This window comes from Pipistrellus kuhlii, unplaced genomic scaffold, assembly GCF_014108245.1.
Source record: "Pipistrellus kuhlii isolate mPipKuh1 unplaced genomic scaffold, mPipKuh1.p scaffold_m20_p_23, whole genome shotgun sequence".
In the NCBI taxonomy this organism is placed as follows: domain Eukaryota; kingdom Metazoa; phylum Chordata; class Mammalia; order Chiroptera; family Vespertilionidae; genus Pipistrellus; species Pipistrellus kuhlii.
Genome location: NW_023425522.1, coordinates 8,279,460 through 8,302,927, shown reverse-complemented (window position 1 = coordinate 8,302,927; position 23,468 = coordinate 8,279,460). Strand labels below are relative to the sequence as shown.

At 47.8% G+C, this 23,468-nt stretch overlaps 3 protein-coding genes and 5 non-coding genes across 11 annotated transcripts in view; 4 read left to right on the top strand and 4 right to left on the bottom strand.

The window, feature by feature from the left end:
- Positions 1-18,393, bottom strand: part of VAMP2 (vesicle associated membrane protein 2) — a 28,540-nt gene extending 10,147 nt beyond the window's left edge. The window contains exon 1 of the mRNA XM_045586551.1: positions 18,373-18,393. The gene's annotated coding sequence lies outside the window, so the exon portion shown is untranslated. The remainder of the gene's footprint in view (positions 1-18,372) is intronic.
- On the bottom strand, positions 307-13,245 carry TMEM107 (transmembrane protein 107). Of its 4 annotated transcripts, XM_036452148.2 has the most exons (6): positions 13,124-13,245; positions 12,994-13,091; positions 12,779-12,846; positions 12,577-12,677; positions 11,781-11,877; positions 307-807 (listed from the first exon to the last, which is right to left on the bottom strand). In XM_036452148.2, the coding sequence occupies exons 2-6, from the start codon at positions 13,078-13,080 to the stop codon at positions 639-641; spliced, it is 522 nt and encodes a 173-aa protein (XP_036308041.1). In that variant the 5' UTR covers positions 13,081-13,091; positions 13,124-13,245; the 3' UTR covers positions 307-638. The 4 variants fall into 4 exon arrangements, with proteins under 4 accessions (XP_036308041.1, XP_045442504.1, XP_045442505.1 ...); XM_045586548.1 differs by having other exon boundaries at positions 12,994-13,243; XM_045586549.1 differs by lacking the exon at positions 307-807 and adding an exon at positions 10,803-11,601 and having other exon boundaries at positions 12,779-12,915; positions 12,994-13,244.
- Positions 10,804-10,939, bottom strand: LOC118727064. Its single transcript, XR_004990480.1, has one exon. It is a non-coding gene; the product is annotated as a U8 small nucleolar RNA (small nucleolar RNA).
- On the top strand, positions 16,335-16,406 carry TRNAW-CCA. Its single transcript has one exon. It is a non-coding gene; the product is annotated as a tRNA-Trp (tRNA).
- Positions 16,798-16,879, top strand: TRNAS-GCU. Its single transcript has one exon. It is a non-coding gene; the product is annotated as a tRNA-Ser (tRNA).
- Positions 17,112-17,185, top strand: TRNAT-AGU. Its single transcript has one exon. It is a non-coding gene; the product is annotated as a tRNA-Thr (tRNA).
- On the top strand, positions 17,357-17,430 carry TRNAI-AAU. Its single transcript has one exon. It is a non-coding gene; the product is annotated as a tRNA-Ile (tRNA).
- BORCS6 (BLOC-1 related complex subunit 6) lies at positions 18,102-20,416 on the bottom strand. The gene has a single exon (XM_036452128.2). It carries the CDS (start codon positions 19,805-19,807, stop codon positions 18,746-18,748), a length of 1,062 nt encoding a protein of 353 aa, XP_036308021.1. The 5' UTR covers positions 19,808-20,416; the 3' UTR covers positions 18,102-18,745.
- Positions 20,417-23,468: the final 3,052 nt, after the last annotated feature.

Below are 23,468 nucleotides of genomic sequence, written 5' to 3'. Positions count from 1 at the left end.
TGTGTGTGTGTGTGGAGAGGGCGGGGAATGGACACTTATTGGCTATTTGCTGAATGACAATGGAAGCTTTTTTTTTTTTTAAAAATATATATATTTTATTGATTTTTTTACAGAGAGGAAGGGAGAGAGAGATAGAGAGCTAGAAATGTCGATGAGAGAGAAACATCAACCAGCTGCCTTCTGCACACCCCCTACCGGGGATGTGCCCGCAATCAATGTACATGCCCTTGACCAGAATCGAACCTGGGACCTTTCAATCCGCAGACCCACACTCTACCACTGAGCCAAACCTGTTTCGGCGACAATGGAAGCTTTTTCACGTGGACTCCCAAGTGTTGGTAGGTGGCAGGCTTTCTCTGGCCCATTGAGGGTTTTGAGAGAACATTATCTTCTGATCTTCCATGTCTTTGATGAGGGAGTGGATCTGGAATGGGAGGGGGGCTTCTGTTTCTGGTCTCAGCCCTCAGCTTCGCTGGGCCTCGGCCTCGTGTCCCCGAATTCAGAGGCTCCTCACAAATGTGTGTGACTCAGGTGTGAGGCGAGGCAGCCCAGGGATTTTATCACTGAACACAGACCCTCAGCTCCCCACTGTTCCGCGTGGCCAGACCCAGAAATGGGACATGAGGGGTCTTTGGGCATCATGCCCTCCTGACTCCCTCTGCCCTGCTTAGTCTGTCACTACACTTGAGCTCCTGTCCAGCCTCCAAAACCTTGTTGAAAACCTTGGTCTGCTGCTGTCTTCTCTCCTGATCTCGTAGTCCTCGTGGATTTACACCACTTTGACTGCTCTCCTGTTGTTTGGTTAACCTTTGGGAAGGAGAGAACACAAATGCTCATGACCGTCTTCCATGTTTAACCAGAGTTTTACCACAATTTATGTAACCCCTCTGGGGTCAGCCTTTTAGGTTCTTTCCAGTTTCTTTGCTTTTACAACAATGCTCTTAGGACCATCGTAAATACGTACCATGACCAGCCCTCAATCCAATGAGACAGGCATTATCTTGATTTTACATTTGGGGAAACCTGGGCTTGGATGTGTCTTTTTTTTAAAAGTTGGCTAAATGGCGGACTCCTGGCACCCGTTGCCCAGTGTTCCTATAAGGACAGCCCTGATTAGACTCATAAAGCCCTGATCACTTGCTACCAGTTTGGCCAGGAAGCCAGCTGGACAGCACAGACCCCGCCCACAAGGCCCCTGTGAAGCTGGGTAGCGTGGGCATGGGCAGCCGGGGAGCCACAAACCAGAGCCCTGGGTGAGCAGGACAGGCAGGTCATAGTCTCCTGGGACTGGGAGATGGGGTCCCTCCTGGTCCCACTCACTCTCCAACCTCCATTCATTAGAGATTTACTGGGGTTGACAAGCTCCTGTCTTTGGGGAGGGGAGTCCTCCTCCAAATAGTGCGGTTGGCAAGAAGCCATGTTTTCCCCATTTCCCTCCGAATCACCTGCCAAGCCAGAGCCTGGCAGTGGCTGCTCAATAAACTCTTGTAATAAAGAGCCAGGATTTGGCCTGACAGCCAGGAGACTCGGGTTCTAACCCCAGCTCCTCCTGTCTGCATGATGTCCTGAAGCAAATGGCTTTCTCCTTGGGCCTCACTTCCCTCATTTGCTAATTGAGGGCTCCTTCATGCTACAATGCTAGGCATTCTGCTGGCACCAGGAATTGCAATAATACACGAGAAAAGAGATTATTAAACACAGTGTGATTGTCAATTATATCTCAGTAAAGCTGAAGAAAAAACACACAGAGATCTTAATTGTTTTTTTCAAATTATAAAAGAAAGTTTAGCCGAAACTGGTTTGGCTCAGTGGATAGAGCGTCGATCTGCGGACTGAAAGGTCCCAGGTTCGATTCAGGTCAAGGGCATGTACCTTGGTTGGGGGCACATCCCCAGTGGTGGGGGTGTGTGTGTGTGTGCAGGAGGCAGCTGCTCGATGTTTCTCATTGACGTTTCTAGCTCTCTATCCCTCTCCCTTCCCCTCTGTAAAAAATAAATAAAAATATATATTTTTTTAAAGAGAAAGTTTATTTAGAAAGTTAAAGAGGTAGGAGAATGGAGCCAGCTGCACTGCATAGGAAATAGGTTACGGAAGCAAGAACGGCCCTTGGAGCTTAAGAGAGAAAAAGGCAAAGGCAGTGTGCCTGGGGGAAGAGGCACAGGAAGAGCGAGGACATGCTCCCAGAGGGAGAGCCTTGAGGTCTTTGATGGACGTAATGATACTTGCCAATACGGTATCACTGGACTGAAGGGTTTTGTCTGTGTGCATCAAAGCCCAGTCAAATGCAGACAGGAATTTAAAAGGTTATTTTTAAGGAAATGGCTCCCAAACTGGAGTCACGGGCGATGGGTTCTAAGGGGAAATCATTAGTCGTGGTGGCTAAAGGAGCTGGGGTCCTGGGCTCTACTGATTGGTTGGGACCAGAGGAGTAGCTGATCACGGTATCAGGTCCTGATGTCAGTCTGGCACTGTTCTGTCTGGTTTCATGTGGTTTGTCAGGCCATTGTGCTTTTCTGGGCCTGGGACTGAACCATAACTGAAGTCATGATGTTATCTGTAGCTAGACCAAACTCTTGTTTCTGTGCCCCACTGACCGGTGGCTTTGTTCTTAAGAGAGTTTGATGCTGACCAGACCTGAGGTTCTAAGGGCTTAGTGATTAAGGAAAAGAATGGGGGACAGAAAGGAAAATTATACATATAATTTTAAAAAATATATTTTATTGATTTTTCACAGAGAGGAAGAAAGAGGGACAGAGAGTCAGAAACATCGATGAGAGAGAAACATCAATCAGCTACCTCTTGCACACCCCCCACTGGGGATGTGCCCGCAACCAAGGCACATGCCCTTGACCGGAACCGAACCTGAGACCCTTGTCTGCAGGCTGACGCTCTATCCACTGAGCCAAATCGGTTTCAGCTATATATATAATTTTTATTTTTTGAGAGGAAGGGAGGAGAGATAGAAACATCAGTGATGAGAGAAAATAATTGATCGGCTGCCTCCTTCTCGCCCTCTGCTGGGGTTCAAGCCCACCACCCGGTCATGGGTCATGTGCCCATGGTCTGCAGGGCAGACTATCCACTGAGCCAAAACAGCTAGGGCAAAACTGTCTTTTTTAAAATAAGAATTTGAGTCAAACTGACAACATATACCATATCAATACCTTAAATGCTTTCAGAAAGGGTTGTATTAAAGACAGAGTTTCCGCATGGTTACAACAGCTCCAACAGATTTCAGCCAAAAGGAGACTGAAACCTCAGGATCCAGGTGCTCACGTGTCAGCAGGCCTTTCCTCCTTTTCCAGCCTCTGACTCGGCTTCATTTCCAAACAGGGAAGATAAGCAGCTGCAGGCTCTTCTTATTTTTAAATATTATAGTTTGTATGTTTGTTTGCTTTTTAATTTATGGTTCAAATTCCAAAAGTTCAAAGAGCATATGGAGAAAGTCTCTCTCCAACCCTGTCTCACAGCTGCCCCCCCTCTCCCCCCGTCTGCCAACCAGCAGCCAGTCCTCCAACCCTGTCTCACAGCTGCCCACCGTCTGCCAACCAGCAGCCAGTCCTCCTGCTTCCTGTGCCTCCTGCACAGATGTTCTGTGCTCATAGCTTTCCGCTGTTCACACTGAGGGAAGCAAGCTATATGAACTCTTCTGTGCTTCCATAACAGTGTGTAAAGTTTGCTTTTTCCCTGGGTGCATAGTATTACACTGAAACACAATTGAACCAACCCCCTGTTGACATTTAGATTGTTTCTAATCTTTTCCAATACAAGCAAAGCTACAAAAATAATAATAATCTACACATTCCCATTTCACCTATATGCAAATGTGTAGGGCTAATTCCTATAAATGAAAATCCTAGGTCAAAGGGTGTGGGTACTTGTATTGTAATTTTTACTGATTTTGATGGATATTGCCAAATTGCTCTTTGTGGATATATTTCCAATTATTACTCCCATCAGCAAACAGGTGAGGCCTGCTTACTTAAACCCATACCCTCTCCAACTTTCTATGAAACTTTTTGGTCATTACAAATACAAATTAAACATGATTTGCATTTATTATTATTATTATTTTTTTTAATTTTATTTTTTAGAGTAGAAAGGAAGGGAAGAAGGAAGGGAAAGAGAAACATGGATCTGAGACACACATTGATTGGTTGCCTCCCACACGGGGAACAAACCTGTAACCCAGGTATGTGCCCTTGACCTACAAGCCTTCGATGTGTAGGCTGAGGCTCTACCACTGACCCACAGGAGCCAGGATGACTTGCTTTTTTTTTTTTTTTTTTTTTTTTATGGTGAATGAGGTTAGGCATCTTTAAACATATTTGAAAGTTGTTTATGTGTCCTTTTCTGTAAAATGTCCATACATATTTTTGTACATTTTAATTGGGTTGTTGGTGTCTTTCTTATAGATATGTAGGAGATATTTATGTATCAACACTAGCCCTTTCACTGAAACTGGTTTGGCTCAGTGGATAGAGCATCGGCTTGTGAACTGAAGGGTCCCAGGTTCGATTCCAGTCAAGGGCATGTACCTTGGTTGCGGGCTACATCCCCAGTAGGGGGTGTGCAAGAGGCAGCTGATTGATGATTCTCTCTCATCAGTGTTTCTAACTCTCTATCCGTCTCTCTTCCTCTCTGTAAAAAGAAAAAACAAAAAACATTAGCCCTTTCTCTGCAATATGAATTACATTTTCCCTTGATTGACTTTTAACTTTTGCCATGCATACATTTAACATTTTAATGTAGATTCAGATGTATGTCTTCTCTTTTATGACTTCTGTGTTTTGTTTTCATACTTAGCAATGTCTCCCCCATTCTAAACTACTGACTTCTGCATGCGGCATTCTTGCCCAGAATGCATAATCTACCTAGTCATGAGGAAACTGGACAAATCCAAACTGAGACATTCCACAAAACAACTCACCAGAATTCTTCAGGTGAGTCAAGGGGGAAAACAAAAACGACCAAAGAACTGTCTCAGATTGGAAAAGGCTAAGGAGACATGACAACTAAGTCCGATGTGAAGCCCTGGATTAGATCCTGCATGACAATGGGCAATAGTTGGAAATCTAGCAAAATTTAAATAAGACCTGTTGATTAGTTAATAGCATTGTATCAATGACAATTTCCTGTTTCAATTACTATACCACTAGAGGCCCAGTGCATGAATTCGTGCACTGGTAGGGTCCTGCAGACCCGCCCTGATGGGGGCCTGATCTGAGGGGCCAGCTAGGGAGGTTGGCTGTCCCCAGTGAGCAGCATAGCGACCTGTCATTCTGTTCGTTCTGGTTGCTTGGCTTATATATATATATAGATGGCTATGCAATCCGTTAATATTTGGAGATGATGGGTGAAGGGTACTCAGGAACTTTGTACCATTTTTGTAGTTTTCTGTAGATCTAAAAGTATTCACAATAGCCGAAACCGGTTTGGCTCAGCGGTAGAGCATTGGTCTGCGGACTGAAAGGTCCCAGGTTCGATTCCGGTCAAGGGCATGTACCTTGGTTGTGGGCATATCCCCAGTAGGGGGTGTGCAAGAGGCAGCTGATCGATGACTCTCTCTCATCGATGTTTCTCTCTCTATCCCTCTCCCTTCTTCTCTGTAAAAAATCAATAAAATATATTTTAAAAAAAAGTATTCACAATAAAAAGGTTAAAAATTTCAAGGTTTCTTTGAGTTCAAGAGTTTTTACACTGTAATCTTTTGTTCTAAATGTGTTTTCTTATTGACTAGAGAGGGGAGGGAGGGAGGGAGGGAGGGAGAGAGAGAGAGAGAGAGAGAGAGAGAGAGAGAGAGAGAGAGATTGGTGGGGAAATTGAGGCTGCAACACAGGCATATGCCAGGTGACCTCTGGATGTATTAGGGATAATACTCAACCAACCGAGTCACTGGCTTGGGCTACAATGTAATTATTTCTTTCTCTCTTCTCTTTCTCTCTTCTTTTTCCTTTTTAAAATATATTTTATTGATATTTTACAGAGATGAAGGGAGATAGAGAGCTAGAAACATCAATGAGAGAGAAACATCAACCAGCTGCCTCTTGCTCACCCCCTACCGGGATGTGCCCGCAACCAATGTACATGCCCTTGACCGGAATCGAACCTGGGACCCTTCAGACCGCAGACCACACTCTACCACTGAGCCAAACCAGTTTTGGCTCTCTCTTCTTTTTTCTTTTTCTGTTTCTTTCTTTCCTTCAAGCGGGGGAGGGAGAGATAGAAACATCAATGATGAGAAAGAAGCTTTGATCAGCTGCCAGCTGCTTCCTGCATGCCCCTTACTAGGGGGCAAGTCTGAAACCACCCTGATGGGGAATCAAACCATGACCTCCTAGTTCATAAGTTGACGCTCACCCACTGGGCCACACCAGCTGGACATATAATCATTTACCTGTAATATTTGTGTAAGGTATTGATCCATAAATTCCTCCAGATGGTTACTCAGTTGTTCTTTTGACTTATCCCACTTTTTACCACTGATATTTTTATTTTTCAATTACCTATTTTTCAAAATTGAGATAAAAATATATAACAAAATTTACCCATCGTAACTATATTTTTAGTGTACAGTGCAGTAATGTTAAATACATTCACATTATTGTGTAACCAATCTCCAGAACTCTTTTCATCTTGCAAAACTGAATGTGATACCTCCTCTCCTCTTTCTTCTAGCCCCTGGCAACCACCATTCCACTTTCTGTCTCTGAATTTGACTGCTCTGGGTATCACATGAAAGTGCAACCATGAAGTATTTATTTTTTGTGATTGCTTTATTCTGATTAACAAGCCACTAATTTCACAATAAAGTGGAAACCTATTTCTTTTTCAAAATATTTTTATTGATTTCAGAGAGGAAGGGGGAGGGAGAGAGAGAAATGTCAATGATGAAAGAGAATCATCAACTGGTTGCCTTCTGCACACACCCCCAAGCCTGCAACCCAGTATATGCCCTGACTGGGAATCGAACATGACCTCTTGGTCCACAGGTCAATGCCCAACCACTGAGCCAGCATGGCAGAAACCTGTTTCTGATGCTAATTGGCAGAGCTTCTGGTGTTGACTAAGAAACAAATAGTTGAAGCGCTTGTAGTAGCTACTTCTGGAGCGTGGAGTGTGGATGAGGGAACTGAGGCACGGAGAGCCTAAATGACCTCCCTGTTGCTGATCTCACCACCAAGAAGGGTAGGGGGTGCACTCTGAACCCTCAGCTTGCTCCCATAGCTTTTGCCCTGGGCTAGAGCTCCATAAGAGAGCCAAGACTTGGAAACCTGCAACATCTGGTTGGTGTTTGAAGACGAGAGGCAGGTGAAGTCAACCAAGGAGTAGTGACCACCAACATTTAAGGGACAAGCAGAGGAGACAAACCAGTATTATGTTAATCAGCTTAACAATAACCCACAACCTTCGGACCAACTCAAACCAGTATTATGTCTCAGGGACTGACAGACTGCTGGTCCTCAATCAGTGTTTACTGGATGAGTCTGAGGAGCGACCAGAACAGTAGGAAGTAAACCAGGTGAATCAATTTTCAGAAGCCAAGAGAGAACATTTTTTCAAAAAAGAAGAGTAGTCAACATATTATATGCTGAAAAGAGATCAAGCTAAAGTCTAAGTGGCCGGCCCATATGGCTCAGTGGTTCAGTGTTGACCAGGAGGTCATAGTTCCATTCCCCATCATGTCAGGGCACAGACTCCATCCCCAGTAGGAGACGTGCAGGAGGCAGTTGATCAACATTTCTCTCTCATCGTAAATATTTCTCTCCCTCTCTCCCTCTCTGAAATCAATAAAAATATACTTAAAAAATAAAGTCTGGCCGAAGCCGGTTTGGCTCATTGGTAGAGCGTCGGTCTGCGGACTGAAAGGTCCCAGGTTCGATTCCGGTCAAGGGCATGTACATTGGTTGCGGGCACATCCCTGGTAGGGAGTGTGCAAGAGGCAACTGGTCGATGTTTCTCTCTCATCGACGTTTCTAGCTCTCTATCTCTCTCCCTTCCTCTCTGTAAAAAATCAATAAAATATTAAAAAAAAAAAAGAAAATTAAAAAAAAAAAAAAGTCTGACAAGTGACCTCTGGTTTTAGACACAGGGCTAATTAATGGTGAGTAGTTTCTTGGGATGGTAGGGGCAGGAGTGTGCTGGCCAATGTTAATAACCAACGTTCCAAAAAAGTGTCCATTTATGGATGTACATAATTTTATTATAAACTTCACTGATATAACAGATATGTAACAGAATGCACAAATAATAAAATATACAAATTTTTTATTCAATATTCCACTTTTATATCCATGATTTCATAAATGGAGTTGTATCCATTTATGTAGTTTCAACCTGAATATTGTTTGATATTTTTATTTACATTTTCAAGTAAGATAAAAAGTGAAACAATGAAGATATGTTGAAAATTCTGGTTCCTCAGTGACTTTAAGTGACTTCTTTGGTATTCTTGTCCAAAATGCATGATCTCAATCTAAACATGAGAAAACACTGGACAAATCTGATAATAATTTACAAATCCTGGAAGAATATTGCCTCAATTTTTTGTATTATTCACAATGCAACAGTTACAGACACTTCTAACTAGAATCTGCATTAACATTTCTCCATTGCTTTCTTAAATCTACACAATCAACAATTGTTATGTTGCATTTGCCAATTTCTGTGGTATAAATATTCCCACCAAGGTCAATTTATATATTTCTTCCTCACTTTCTTTCTTGTTGGAGAGAGAGAGAGGAGAGAGAGGAGAGAAAGAGAGAGGAGAGAGGAGAGAGGATATAGGAGAGGGAGAGAGAGGGAGAGAGAGAAAGAGAGGAGAGAGGAGAGAGGAGAGAGAAGAGAGGAGATAGGAGAGAGAGGGAGGGAGAGAGAGAGAGAGAGGAGAGAGGAGAGAGGAGAGAGGAAAGAGGAGAGAGAGAGCTTTGTTCCACTTATTTGTGCATTCATTGGTTGCTTCTTGTATGTGCCCTGACTAGAACCTGAAACCTTGGCATATCAGGAGGATCATGCTCTAACCAACTGAGCAACCTGGCCAGGGCTCAATTTCAAACTGTCAATCAGATGTTACTAAATAAATAGAGAAGAGAAACACAGTAGTAAAACATTATATAGTATCTCTACCATGCAGATACATAAATGTAAATAACCTTAAGAGTGTATAATTGTGGCCCTGGCCTGGTTGCTCAGTTAGAGCATCATCCTGATATGCCAAGGTTTCAGGTTGGTCCCATTCAGGTCACAAACAAGAAGCAACCCCATCAGACCTCAGAGGGAAGGCAGGGCAGGGGAAGAGAGAGGAGGAAGAGGTCAACCTAAGGACGTATGCATGCATATAAGCATCACCAACGGACACGGACGGTAGGGGGTGAGGGCATGTGCTGGGGGTGGGAGTGGCCAGGGAGAGGTCAATGAGCAAAAAAGGAGACATAATACTTTCAACAATAAGGAAGAAGAAGCAACCAATGAATACATCTTGGAACAACAAATCGATAGCTCTCTCTTCTACCGCCCCCTTCCTCTCTCTCTAAAAAATTTAAAGAGTAGATAGTAAAATGTAAAATAAAGTATTGAATTTTGAGTATCATCTGTTTTTAAATATATATTTTTTATTGATTTCAGAGAGGAGGGGAGAGGGAGAGAGAGAAACATCAATGATGAGAGAGAATCACTGTGTTACATTTAACTACTCTACCTACTGGGATAGAGCCCAAAACCTAGTCTTGACTGGGAATCAAACCAGTGATTGGTTTTTGAGTTGATGCTCTACCACTGAACCACACTGGCCAGGCTATAATTTAATGTTTTATAAAGTAGCATTTAACAACTGGTTCACAATGTAAACAAAAAGTTATCTTTCACAAATTATCAATAGTAGAACACACCCCTGGGTGAGGATGAAAGCCAGACTGCAGTGGGATATGACTTCCCTGACCAATGTCCACCTTTCCTCACAATATGCTCCCCTCCCTCTCTGCTCCAGCCAGGGCCTCACTCAAAAGGCTGCTATAGAAGCAGCACCTGCTACTTTGGGCAAATCGATTCCTATTCCATAGTAAGAGTAAGTTTACTTTGTAGCACTTACAACTAATTGCTGTTAAATGACTCTGGAAGTATGGGATATTTTTTTCTTTTCTGTCTCTATTAGTCATAATAGCTGTGATGGCTGAGGCTGAGTATGGGTCATATTCACATGGATTCCCTCAGGAGTATCCATTACAGTGCACTGCATAGAGTAAGTGCTCAATAAGTGTTCACTGACTGAATGCTCAAGAGGAAGGGCTGACAGGGGAAGAAAATATGGACAGGGAATGGTTATGTGTGTGTGAGGCAACACCAGAAAGCATCTTTTAGGATGCCTTTGGGTTATTTAGAATGCCCTGGTTCTGTCTTCCCAACATACACTATACCAGGAAGCATCTATCCTGTGACAAGTTAGAACTTTTTCTTTTGTAGTTTGTATGTATAATACCTAATCGGTATATGTGTTTTAATAACCTTTTGAACATGTTCTTGCCATGTGCTGACATGCAGAGTGGGATTTGCTCCCTGCGAACAAGTCTGCCAGGTTTCTGGGTGGGAGCTCCAACCACCAGGAAAATCGCTATGGAACTGGTGGCTTTTCTTGCAGTTAGGGCGGCAATAGACCATCTGTGGCACCAGAGATGACCAACAGGAACGGGTATGAAACACAAAACGATTTCTTGGTAGCTCAAGTTTTCAAAACCCTTTCCTTTGAAATGCTGATAATGAAAACTTTAAACTTAGAGAGACCAAAGGAGGAGAGAGATCGTCAGGAGAATCAGATTAGGAGCAATCAGGGTGTTGCAAGTCCTGATCACGCAGAGACGTTAATCACGAATCATGCGGTCTCCAATCATCATGTTCAATCTGCCCTCCCGAAGGAGGGACAGGTAAGGATTATCCTACCTGACGATAAACACTCTAACGGAGTATTCCGAAGTCCATGAAAAGGATCCCACGACAAGATAGGGTGAGTAAATAACACGTTAGCCCGAGTGCTAAAATTATCCAGATTCTTCCTTTTCTGTTGCTACATTTATTTCCAGGTCTTTCAAAATATGTTTCTTTTCCAATTTGACAACAAAAAGGAATACACTAATCCCTCCCAGAATGCTCCACTCGCGAGCTTGCAGGCTTGGCCGTTAGCACCACTTATTTACATATCTCCGCCCACTCCTTCCGCCAGACATTTACCGTAATAACCGAGATAAAAGCGGAACATATTATCTTACAGTCTGCGAGGCTGGCAAATAGCCTTCCGTAGGCTACCCCAATTCTCCCCTGAAATTTGTATAGGTTTTTATGTTACTCTAAAATAGGATTTCATTACAAAGCTCTAATTAAAGCACTAAGAAATTCCAGACTCGACAGTTAATTACTCTAACACTAAAATTCTCCACCAAATGGAGCCGTTGGGGTGGGGGGGGTGGGGGGGCGGGCGCGCTTCCTTCTTCCAGGAACGGTGAATGCTCCTCCAGCCTTTCTTCATGCGCTCATGAAGGTAATCAGAAGGGTTTCTTTTTCAGCCCAAAGACGCTGATGAATAAGGCTATTTCAGTGACTGCTGGGAGGGCACTGTGGGAAGGTGGTGGTAGGTTTAGGGCCCTTTCCAATAAAAAACCCCAAACCAGACACCCCCTCCTCAAAGTATAGGTGGGGCAGGGCTTCCAAAGACTGCAGGAGCTTGAGTGGATCTGGTATCTCACATGTGGGGTAAACCTTCCCCCACCCCCACACATGGAATGTTACGGTACCTGCAGAAGACGAAAATGTACCAGTACGTGGTGCACTCCCAGCGCTCAAATATGAAAAAGGAAAGGGCCACCGATGCACTACAGTGAGCCCCGATGGCTTGGTAACGCACCCGAGTCAAGGAAAACCTTTGAATCAACAGGTAGTGAGAGGCCAGAAAAGGCCTTTTCTCTCAGGTTCACTTCTTGCTCCCCCAACAATTGCCAAGGCCAGAGCCAGCAGGCCTGCCTTAAGAGACCAGAACTGAGCTTGCACAGCTGGGCCTCCAGGGTCCCCCATTCCATGTCTAGGGGCCAGCCTGGACTCTCCAGATGAGATAGGAGTAGGCTCCCCCTCTACCCCAGGCCACACAAGAATGCTCACGGTGACTGATACATTCTGCTGGAGTCACCCACCAGCGCCCTGTTCCTCTTGGCCCACAATTCAATTCTCTAGAGCTTTCCCTGATCCACTTCCTCACTTCCTCTGTCTCTTCCGCCTTCCCATAGTGCTTTATATCTTCACACACTCCTACGGCACAGTGCTTATCACATTGAACTATAGGGTCTGTCTCCTCTTCAAGGTAGAAAACTGTGCTTCATCTCATGTTGGGATCTCCATTGCCTGGTGCAATAGCAGGAGCTTGACAAATGATTGCGGGTTGTATTAAATCTGCATTGACTTAAGATCTCCCAACTGGAGAGATTCTATTACCTGCAAGGGCTGACACCATTGTACCCCAAAGTGCTAGTTAGGCGGCTGAGGGGGGACGTGGCGGGAATGGGCCCTGCGGGAAAGGTGCGCAGGCAGAAAGGATACAGAGGAGGCTCTGGGTACTGTTGAACATGGAAACTCCTGAGAAGAAACCGGCCAGCTCCACTGCAAAGAGGCCCAGGGTGACAGCAAGCGCGGCCACCAGCCTGCAGAGAGGAAGGGAGTTGGCTCAGGCACCTGAACTTCTTCTAAGACCCCTGCGCTCCTACTGCCACTTAATCCTGACCACCCCACCCAGAGTGCTCACTGAATGTCCTGCGTCTTATACTCCTCGGTGGTGAAGGTGAGAGGCAGGCACGCCTGGATGTTGCTGTCCTGCAGAGCAGGCGGGGCGAAGAGAAGGAAGAGTAAAACAGGGGCGTGAGGCCCCGGCTGGGTCCGGTCCTGGGGGAAGGAGAGGGGGTGGGCAGGGAGCACCCGAAGTGAGGATGAGGGAGGGAGGAGGGTGCTCGTAGCTCTTACCCGGGACCAGAACAAGGTGATGACGACCACCAGGTGCGCCAGGAGCGTCAGGAAACGCGAGGGCACGAGCCCTGAGATCCGGCCCATGGCCCCCAGGGGCAGGGGCGCCGCCTGGGGCAGAGGCCGTGGGCTCCAGGGCTGGGAGCTCGGGGATGGCTACTCCTGAAGTCCCCTGGGCTAGCGCGGGGATTTGTAAGCCTCCTTCCCGCGGGCACTGGCGCCGCCCGGTTGCCTTGGCAACAGACAAAAGCGGCACTCGGACCGGATCTTGGGAAATCTCGCGAGAGCGGTGAACGTTCGAGCCGTTGAGAGCCTCCGGGTCAGCGGGGGCGGCCCCGGAGGCGGGTAATGGCGCCCGCCTCCCCGGTGCGGTCGAGCTGTCTGTGACTGCGGGGTGACCCGGCACCTCGCCGCCGAGTCCGCCCGCACGGGGCGGCGAACGGAAACCCGCCCCGTCCCCGAACGGAAGCCTGCGGACACCTCCTCTTCTCCGTTGTCTACACCAGCCCCCCAGCCCACAACCCCCAGCTCCCAGCCCACAGTCCCCAGCCCACAACCCCCAGCTCCCAGCCCACAGTCCCCAGCCCCCAGCCCAGTCCCCAGCCCCCAAACCCCAGCTCCCAGCCCCCAAACCCCAGCCCACCGTCCACAGCCCCCCAGCTCCCACCCCATAGTCCCAGCCCACAGCCCCCCAGCTCCCAGTCCCCAGCCCCCCAGCCCACCGTCCACAGCCCCCAGCTCCCACCCCATAGTCCCTAGCCCCCAGCCCCCAAACCCCAGCTCCCAGCCCTCAACCCCCAGCCCTCACCCCCAGTCCCCAGCCCCCAACCCCCAGCTCCCAGCCCCCAACCCCCAGCCCCTAGTCCCCAGTCCCCCAGCCCCCAGCTCCCAGCCCCCCAGCCCCCAGCCCCTAACCCCCAGCCCCTAGTCCCCAGTCCCCCAGCCCCCAGCTCCCAGCCCCCCAGTCCCCAGCTCCCAGCCCCCAGCCCCCAACCCCCAGCCTCCAGCCCCTAGCCCACAACCCCCCAGCCCCCCAGCCCACAACCCCCCAGCCACCAATCCCCAGCCCCCCAGCCCCCAGCTCCCAGGGCCCCAACCCCCAGCCCCCAGCCCCCAATCCTCAGCCCCCAACTCCCAGTTCCCAGCCCCCAACTCCCAGCACCCAGCCCCCACTATATGGCCCATGATGCCTCCGTCTTCGGGGACTTAGGGACCGTCATGTCCAAGGCATGGACTCTCTCCCCTTGGCCTCCCACGACCCTGGGCCAGAGGAGACGCAGGAAACCGAACGTGGAGAGGTGGCTGTCCCTAGATTGTCGCTGTCGCTTAGTGTCACGGAGCCCTGGTTTCCCGAGGACCCCATCCCTGAACCTTCCTTTCTTCCCTCTGCAACTTCCATGCTTGTCCTCGTGGGAATAGAAAGCCCAGGCCTTCAGAGCCCAGTTCCCCTCAGTGACAGTGTATCAAGCCTGACGGTTCCCAGGTGAAAAGCACAATCACAATATGAAGGTGAGGAAAGACTGGGACTTACTTTTGCAAAGAAAACGAAGAGTCGGTGTGGAATCTGGGGGAAGCGCATTCCAGGTGGAGAAGCAGCAAGTGCCCAAGTCTTTAGGTGGGAACAAGCCCAGTGTGTTGCACAGAATAGAAGCAATGGAAGGGAAGGAAAGATCAGGGGGAGGTGGGATGGGTCAGATCTCCTCCAGCCTTGCAGCCACGGGGAGGGACATGGTCAGATTTGTATTCTAGGAGGTAACTTTGTTTCCAACATAGGGAGTGGACTTTAAAACATTTTTACTGATTTCGGAGAGGAAGGGGAGAGAGAGAAACATCAATGACCGGGAATCAAACCATGATCTCCTGGTTCATAGGTCCACACTCAACCATTGAGCCACACCTGCCAGGCTGGAGAGTGGATTTTAAGATTTTAAGCAGAAGGTTAGTGAAGAAGCCATAAAGATACCCAGGAAGGCCAGGATGAGCCTGGACCAGGGTGGATCAAGAATGTAGAATGAAGTGGAAGGAATCAGGAAGATAAGAAGGTCTGACTAAGAGACTGAGGATAGGTGAGAAAACCGGAGAGGTGCAAGGATGACAAATTTGGGGCCCCAGCAAGCTGGAAGTTTGGGAAGTAATTCGTCTCTAGGCTTCCTGCCTAGAGAAACGAGTAGGTAGTAAGAATCGGGTAGTCACATTTCACACTGTGAATTAACAGTGAGCAGACATTTAGGCCTGTCCTGTCATTTTCCATGACCTTGGTTCACAGAAAGTCTCAGAAACGTTCCGTTTTGGAGCCTGCCTGTGGTCAAAGGAGGGACTGCAGGTGGCTGGGTGTTCACTCTGGATCCCACATGCTCCCATTTGAACTGGTCATACAAGAACTTAGAAAAAAAATTTATCATGGAAAAATGTAAACGTGTAAAAGTAAAAATAAAAAAATGGTATAATGATCCCCTTTGAGACCTACCTTGCTTCCTCTATACTTTTCCTCTCAGCCCTATTAGCTTATTTTGAAGAAAATCCCAGATGTCGCCAGAGAGTTCAAATTGCCCACTCACACACATTTTGTTTTTTGGTTTTACACTTTGCTTGAATCAGGGTCCAAATAAAGTTGACACATTGACTTGGTCAAGGTGTCTTAAGTCTCTCTTTTTTTAAGATCTGTATCATTGAACTTATTACACATGTATCCCCCACTCCCTCCATAAGTCTCTCTTAATCTTAGGTTCTTCCTCCTCACTCTTTCCTTCTTGTCCTTTCTTGCAATCATCTGTTGAAGACACCGGGCCATGTATAGGCTGTGTTCTACCGGGTCATTTGACTTACTCCTGTGTGCTCTGTGTTTCCTGTGAACTGGCTGTCAGATCAGTCTCACGTTGTTTTCTGGTAAAAAATACATCATGAGTGGTGGTTTGTACTTACTCCATTACAGCAGCCGGGACGTAATGCCCGCTCCTCTCTCTCTTTCTGGGGTTAAATCTGAGTAGTGGGTTCAGATTCCGGCAACCAGTATGAAGTTTCCCATCACTTTTTCCACGTATGATTTAATTGATCATCCGTTTTTGCGCATGTCCTTTCCCTGATGTGCTGTGAGTCCTGGGTCTCCCAGGTAACCAGCTCTGGGCCACCGATGCCCGAAGAGGGGTCGGAGGGACCGCTGAGCCCGGAGCCCGCAAAACCATTGCGCGGTCAGTGTGCCCAGCTCGCCCTACAACGCAAGTATCACATCGGAAGTTTAGGTAAGCCTTAGGCTCTTGCTCTTCGATCCAGAGACTCCGGCCACCTGGAAACAAACATCATCAAATCGTTATGAGAAGATCTGACGAGCAGAAGGGCCGGTCGACCTCGTGGCGCAACGGTAGCGCGTCTGACTCCAGATCAGAAGGTTGCGTGTTCAAATCACGTCGGGGTCATACTTTTGGTTTCTCTTTATTTCCATCATTTTCAACTATGAACTTCAGCGGTCAAGGAGGAGAAGCAGCACTTTGTAGGGGCAGGAAGGAGAGGTATCCTGGCCCGAAACCTCGAGCCTTCCCATGGAGAGAGCCCAACAATCCCGCGTATTTTTTGCGGCAGGTCCAGGGTCATAGAGACGGCGCAAGTTCCAGACCGCTCAACCCAGAACAGAGAGTCGGGAGCTTGCGCAGGCGAGAATGAAGCTCGGTCAGTTCAGCGTTCTGCGTATCGGCTCCGCAGTATTGGGCAGGATCTTAAGGAATGAATTCTCTTCGCGACATGTCATTTTTTAAATTGCGAAATAAGAGTTCAGATCTCAGAAGGAGCAGACAACACAAGCTTGTCGTGGACGAGGTGGCCGAGTGGTTAAGGCGATGGACTGCTAATCCATTGTGCTCTGCACGCGTGGGTTCGAATCCCATCCTCGTCGGTTCAAGTTGCTTATGTCAAATTTTGTATTTAGAAAGTAAGAATTTCTCTTTTCTGTTTGCCCACATTCAATGTCCGTGTCACTCGTTGCTTCTCGCTAACAGTTGGGGTTTTCGTCCCTTCTGCATTTTTCCAGAATGGGCAAAATTGATTATAAAATAGCTCTGGACCTTAACGCACCTGCTCTGGAGCTGACCTGGCCAAGAAAAGAGGTTCCCAGGCCCCTATCGTGAGGCGCCGTGGCTTAGTTGGTTAAAGCGCCTGTCTAGTAAACAGGAGATCCTGGGTTCGAATCCCAGCGGTGCCTCAGTTGGTCCTTGTGCCTTTTGCTAAGACTGTGAGAAGAGTAGCTGGTACTTCTTTAAATGCTTGGTAATTTAATCTTTGAATTCTGTTTATTCTTACCCAATTTTTCTAGGCAGAGGGCATAAGTACTGTAAATTCTACTTAGAATTATATGGAGGCTCAGAGCATGACTGGCCGGTTAGCTCAGTTGGTTAGAGCGTGGTGCTAATAACGCCAAGGTCGCGGGTTCGATCCCCGTACGGGCCAGTGAGGGATCACTTTTAACAGTTTTCAGTGATTGAACTTCAAATCTCTTGTTATAACATTTCCAATCCCAGAACTCTTTACACATAAAAGAGGAACTTGTTGAAGCACAGCCCAAAGCGCTAGTGTTTTCTGGAACAGGATGATAGTAAAACAGAACAGGAACTCTTTCTGTGATCTCTTTATAAATCTAACATGCCACCTTAACATGGTGGCTGCTGGAACTTACTATGTGAACTGAAAACATAGAAAGGTGCCAGGGGTTGGAACAAAGATGGTCTCAAAGCATACATGTGGCACTGATTGGTGCAGTGTGGGAAATGGGATCAGGAATGGAGCTAACAAGTTTCCCCCATCTTTCTCCGCAGACAAAATGTCCAATTCGCCCAGTCCTTCCCTGAATAAGGTGTATTAGCATCAGAAAAGACAATCCCTTCCTTTTCTGGAGCACTTTGCTTCGTTTCTGCTTTTATCGGATCTCTGGGTCATATTCGTGTCCTGCAGTTCCCCTCAGGCCTGATGCCTAAGGGCGGGAACCGATATATATCATCCCCCACGTAGCCTGGGTGCCCCACCTCACTCCCAGCACCGACCCCAAGGGAGGTCCACGGAAAAGACGGACCCTTATTCCCATTCTTTTTGGCTCATCAATCCGTGTAACGCCACACAGACACAGCTTCAGCCTTAGCAGCAGCACTTTAATTCCACAAAAACTCAGCAAGTTAAAACTGATTGGAACACTCCACAACAGGTGGGCTTCAAAACCAGCAACAATTCCACTGAATCCTGAGAGCAGTGAGACCACTCCCAACTCACCCCCTCCACCATGCAATGCGTTCCTTCTAGCTCCACCCTGGTCTGGCTGAAATGGGACGGTAGGGGGCCAGAGAGCAAAAGCAGGGTATCCATCTGCAAGTGTGCATGCCTGTCTGCACGGCGGGTGACCAAGGCCCACTCAAACTCCCATAGTTCCTGGCACCTGAGATGTGATACTGGGGTCAGAGTGGCCACAGTGGGGGCTGGGGCCTCTGTTCCCCTTCCTTGATCACATTTAGTCGCATGTCTCTCAAGCCCAGACCTGGAATCCTGGGTCACCAGGGACGGAGCTTTAGTTAGAGGAGAGTTGAGGAAAACAACGTAGCTACAGATGGCCAACTGAATAGAAGCTGAGCATCAGCACCTCCCACCAGGAAAGCCTTTAGAGCTTCCCACAGACACCTGCATACGGCCCAGCGAGCGGACGCCGGCCTGCTAAACGCATCTTGAAGAGCCCGTAGGATCCTACTGGGCCCTGGCCTGGTCCCTCTTGCCCTCCCGGTCACTTGCACAGAGCCTCCAGCACCTCCAGGGTGCGTCGGATATCCCGGATTTGGCGCGCCAGCCCCTGCACTGGCTGCAGAGCCCTCTCCAGCTCCTCGCAGCGCGCCAGCAGCGTGTACATCCCCTTGATGCTCATGTCCACGGCTTCGCCTAGGGAGTCCACGGCGTCGCGGTAGGTCTGGATGCAGCCCACGCTCAGCGCCGTCAGCTCCTGCACCGCACCGCCCAGCCCGCGGAGCAGACGGTCCACCCTGCCGCCCAGCTCCCGGCTCAGCCGCTCCAGGTCCCGCAGCACGTCCGGGTCGATGGGGGGGATGGCCGGCGAGGATGGAGGTGCCGAGCAGGGAGGCGCGGGGACAGGGGGCGGGGGTTGGGAGGTGCTGCTCAGGCGGATCTTGAGTTGCAAGTTGTTGGCGACAAAATGGGTGAGGTCGCCCTGGCGGCTCACCGTGCCCTCCAGCTCCAGGGGGCTGGAGATGGTGGCGCGACGCCCGCCCCCCGCGCCGGACTCCGCACCCGCTGGGGACCCGGAGCCGCCGCACGCCCCGCTCAGCCCGTCCAGGCTGCGGCTGTCCTGGAGGCGGCTGGGAAACGACCTGCCGGCCCGGCCGGCCGCCCCCTCGGCGTCGTCCTCCTCCTCCTGCTCAGCATCCATCCCGCCGCCTCCCGGGCCTCCTCGACGGCTGATGGCTTCGGAGACGGGCTGGTCCTCGGGCGGCGCGGGGTCCTGGCGCAGGGAAGACCCGCGCGGGTGGAGCTCGGGCTCCGGCGCTCCCCGGTGGCTCCCCGGTCCACCCTGCATCGCGGGGCGGCCGAGCTCGTCCTCCGGAGCCTCCGGTCCCGGCCAGCGGACGACGCTGGAGCTCGAAGTCTTAGGGGACGCCCCGGGGTGGCGGCGCGAGCCCCCAACGTTCTCGGCTTCTTCCTCTGCCGGCACCCGGAAGCCTGAGGGCGGTTCCGAGGGCGTTCGGCTCGGCCCGCCGCCCAAGACCGCGGCTCGCTGTCTCCCCAAAGTCAGAAGGTCTGCCTCGGGCCCGGGCGGCCTGTGGGACGACTCCATACTGCAGCTGGGGACGGGAACCGAGGACTTGGTTCGCCCGGGCTCCCGAGGCGCTGGCGGCGCCTTTAAGAGGCGTAGGTAGAGGAGCGCCGAGGTCTGCGGGCCGACAGCGGCTCGGACGGAAACAGCACTCTGATTGGTCACGGCGACCAGGAAGTCCCGGAAGAAGAGCTGTTATGGAAGAGCCCTGCGCAAGTGAGCGCCCGCAGGGTGGAGATGAGGTGACAGCTGCGGTCGTGGCCCCGCCCACTCAAAAAGTAGAGGGGGAGACTTTAAAGATCAAGATCCTGAAATACCCGCGTCCTCTAAGGGCGGGGCTGCGACTCTTTATGCCCCAACGGCCACGCCCACAGCCGTTGCTTAGCAACCCCACGTGTACTAATGATCAGGCTTGGGAGTACCTGCGAGAGATTCTTGGGATGGAAATACGCAGTGTATCTGCTTGGACCATCGGGATTGAACCGCCTCCAGTGGATCAGGAAGGATGAAAACGACTCTCAGAACACGAGTGGTTCGTACCGCCGTCCTCGGCTCACAGACCTGGCAGGTGAACTATTCAGAAGCGACGAATGGTGGACACCGAGGCCTGTTGAAGGGCTTTCCTGGGCTTTTGCCGCTGTTCTTTCTCCTGCCTCCTCCAGGTTTGAGTCTCTTCCCTCGGAGGATGGCATGTGATTTTGCCGCTCGATAAAATATTCAATAAGTGAATGTTCCTGCCTGAAGGTCAGAGCCCTGGCACCGCTCTGATCTCATCTCTTCCTTCTCTTCCCCTCACTGGTCCTGCGGGAGCCACACTGGCTTCCTCCTCACGGTTCAGACATCCTCCCACCTCAGGGATTTACACTTGCTGCTGCCTTTTTCTTTTTATTATTACGTTAAAACTTTCCTAAGCTAAGTAAACAGAAATATCAAGAAACAATTTCTACCTTGTAATGTAGAAAAACAAAACAAAACAGGTAAGCTCTATTCCATGCTTAAGTGTTAAGGTTCTTACTCTTCAAGTCTTATTTCTTAAGTCTAAAGTCTAATGACAAGTCCTGTTGTTTCTTGCCATATGTATTACATAACCAGGGTATTTACAATAATGAAGCGGCTGACGTGTGTTTGTTGTCAAAGTGTAATTTGGGAGGTTTTGTTGTTTTGTTTTTTTTACATTTTTAAACGGTTGAAAAATAAAGGATATGAACGTTCACGTAATTATAAGAAACTCAAATTTTATGTCCACAAAATGTTGTCATACAGCCACGATCACTCATTTATGTACCGTCTGTGGTCGCTCCTGGCCCACACGGCAGTGTGGTAGTTCCAGCAGAGGCCAGATGGCCTGCAAAGCCTTAATTAATTACCTCCCGGACTGTGACAGGTAGTTCCCACTTCCTGCATGCGGCTGCTGGAAAATGGCTCACTTCCCAGGGAGGGCTCTCTCCTCCTGTTTGGATGTCACTGCCACAAACGGTTGGTCACTCCTGGATGTCTGATGTGACTCATATTTTCACACAAATGCACACTGTCTATGAGGCTTTCGAATACTCTTTTCAATATTTATAAAATATTTTTGGTCCAAAAGGCCATACTACACAGTGCCAGGAGCTAGGGAAGGATGAGTTTTCCTGCAATCAGGGTCAAGTGTCTTGTTAAAGGCCCAGGTTTTCCTTGCTACCCCATAAATGAACTTTTTTTGTTGTTGTTACAAACTGAAATTCCTGTATATGGGAATTTAGTATGAGACCAGGTATTTATTTGAACTAAAACAAAAAAATAATTATTTCATTCCTTACACCAAAAGAATTTCCATTTTGATCACAATTTTAAATGAAAAAGTACTGAAAGAAGACAGAGGTGCATTTTTTTAAAATAAGTTTGAGGTGATAAAGATTTTCCAGAGAAAAATCAAGTCAAATACCATAAGGGAAAAAGATGGTAGGCTTGACAATTTAAAACTGGAAACACCAACAAAGAAAACCACTCTAAACTTTCTGTTGAAAGACAAAGGAAAAAAACATTGGCAAAGTATATGACAAATTAATATCCTTTGTCTTTACAAGTAACCGAGCAAGACACATACAATATAATAGAAAAATGGCCAAGGACACCAGGGTTCATGAATTTATATTTTATCCTTACCCAAAGATTCTAAAATTGATTTTTAGAGAGAGAAAAACCCAATGTGATGTGAGAGAAAAACATTGAGATGCTCTGATCAGGGATCAAACATGCAACCTTATGTGTCCTGACTGGGAATCAAACCTGCATTTTGTGTGTGTGTGTGTGTGTGTGTGTGTATGTGTACTGGACAGTGCTCTAGAGCCAGGGTTGATTAATTTAGTAACTCAACAAAATCATCATGGACTCAGGTAGGGGTAAGCCCCTGTGTTTGGAACACCTTTGAAATACTCCTGGATCAGGGAAGAAATAATAATGGTAATTAAAGAATATTGAGCCGAAACCGGTTTGGCTGAGTGGATAGAATGTCAGCCTGCGGACTGAAAGCTCCCGGGTCGATTCTGGTCAAGGGCATGTACTTTGTTTGCGGCACATCCCCAGTGGGGGGGAGGGTGCAAGAAGCAGCTGATCAATGATTCTCTCTCATCAATGTTTCTGACTCTCTATCCCTCTCTCTTCCTCTCTGTGAAGTCAATAAAATATATATATATATTTTTAAAAAAAGAATATTGAGACCTGAGAAATACAAAATAATGTACTCCATATCAGGCCTGTGTGGTGCAATAAAATGACACTTTGATGGATGTTGATAGCTTCAAAGTGCTCACACTGAAGGAGAACTTGAGATGGATTAGTGAGCTATACATAGGAAAATGAGCAAATAAGACAACTTCAGGGACTGTCAAAAGCTGTATAAGCAAGAAAAATACTAGAATGCCACATGAGTCACTGGCTAGCATCTCATGATCATACAAACACTGACACTGAGCCCTGACTTTAGAGGATTTCTTCCTCTTTTATTCACTGCCTGACCTCCAGCCTCTAGAAGAGAGCCTGGGATGCCGAAGGCACTCAATAACTGTTATCAAATGACTAAATCTAACCAAAAGTATGATGAAACTACATCAGAAGGATGCAAGACCAGAACCTGTGAACATATACATAGTGGCAGAGGGGTAAAAGAGTTTAATCCTTAAATTTTATAGCTGTTAAACAATAGGTAACAAATACCAAAAAATGAAGATTTATTAAACAGCAACAGAAGCATGTGATTTGGAAATAGATGGTAAATACTAAGAGAAAAATAAAATAGAAAATAGCAAAAAGAGTTGGAATTGGTTATCTCAGGGAAAAGAGAAATGAGCAGGCTGCTTGAAGAAGAAGAAGAAGAAGCAGCAGCAGCAGCAGCAGCAGCCTTATAACATCGTTCATTTGTTTCTCTATGGCAGTGTTTTTCAACCTTTTTTGGGCAAAGGCACACTAGTTTCATGAAAAAAATCACGAGGCACACCACCATTAGAAAATGTTAAAAAATTTAACTCTGTGCCTATATTGACTATATATAAAGTAATTCTCTTGAATAGGAATCAAACACAAAGAAAGTATTTTATAATTACTTTATTATGAAATATTAAGTAAACAAAATAGTGAAAAATTATAAAATTCTTGTCTTGTCTGCACCTACGGCACACCAGGCAACATGTGCCGCGGAACAGCG

What these genes read in the sequence shown, in the direction of transcription:
- TMEM107 (XM_036452148.2), bottom strand. Translation starts at nt 13,080, where the DNA reads ATGGGCCGGATCTCAGGGCTCGTGCCCTCGCGTTTCCTGACGCTCCTG. An exon ending in TATAAGACGCAGGACATTCA is followed by an intron (nt 12,678 to 12,778) that starts GTGAGCACTCTG and finishes TCCTCTCTGCAG; the next exon opens with GCTGGTGGCCGCGCTTGCTG. An exon ending in CAGTACCCAGAGCCTCCTCT is followed by an intron (nt 11,878 to 12,576) that starts GTATCCTTTCTG and finishes TGCGTTACCAAG; the next exon opens with CCATCGGGGCTCACTGTAGT.
- BORCS6 (XM_036452128.2), bottom strand. Translation starts at nt 19,807, where the DNA reads ATGGAGTCGTCCCACAGGCCGCCCGGGCCCGAGGCAGACCTTCTGACT.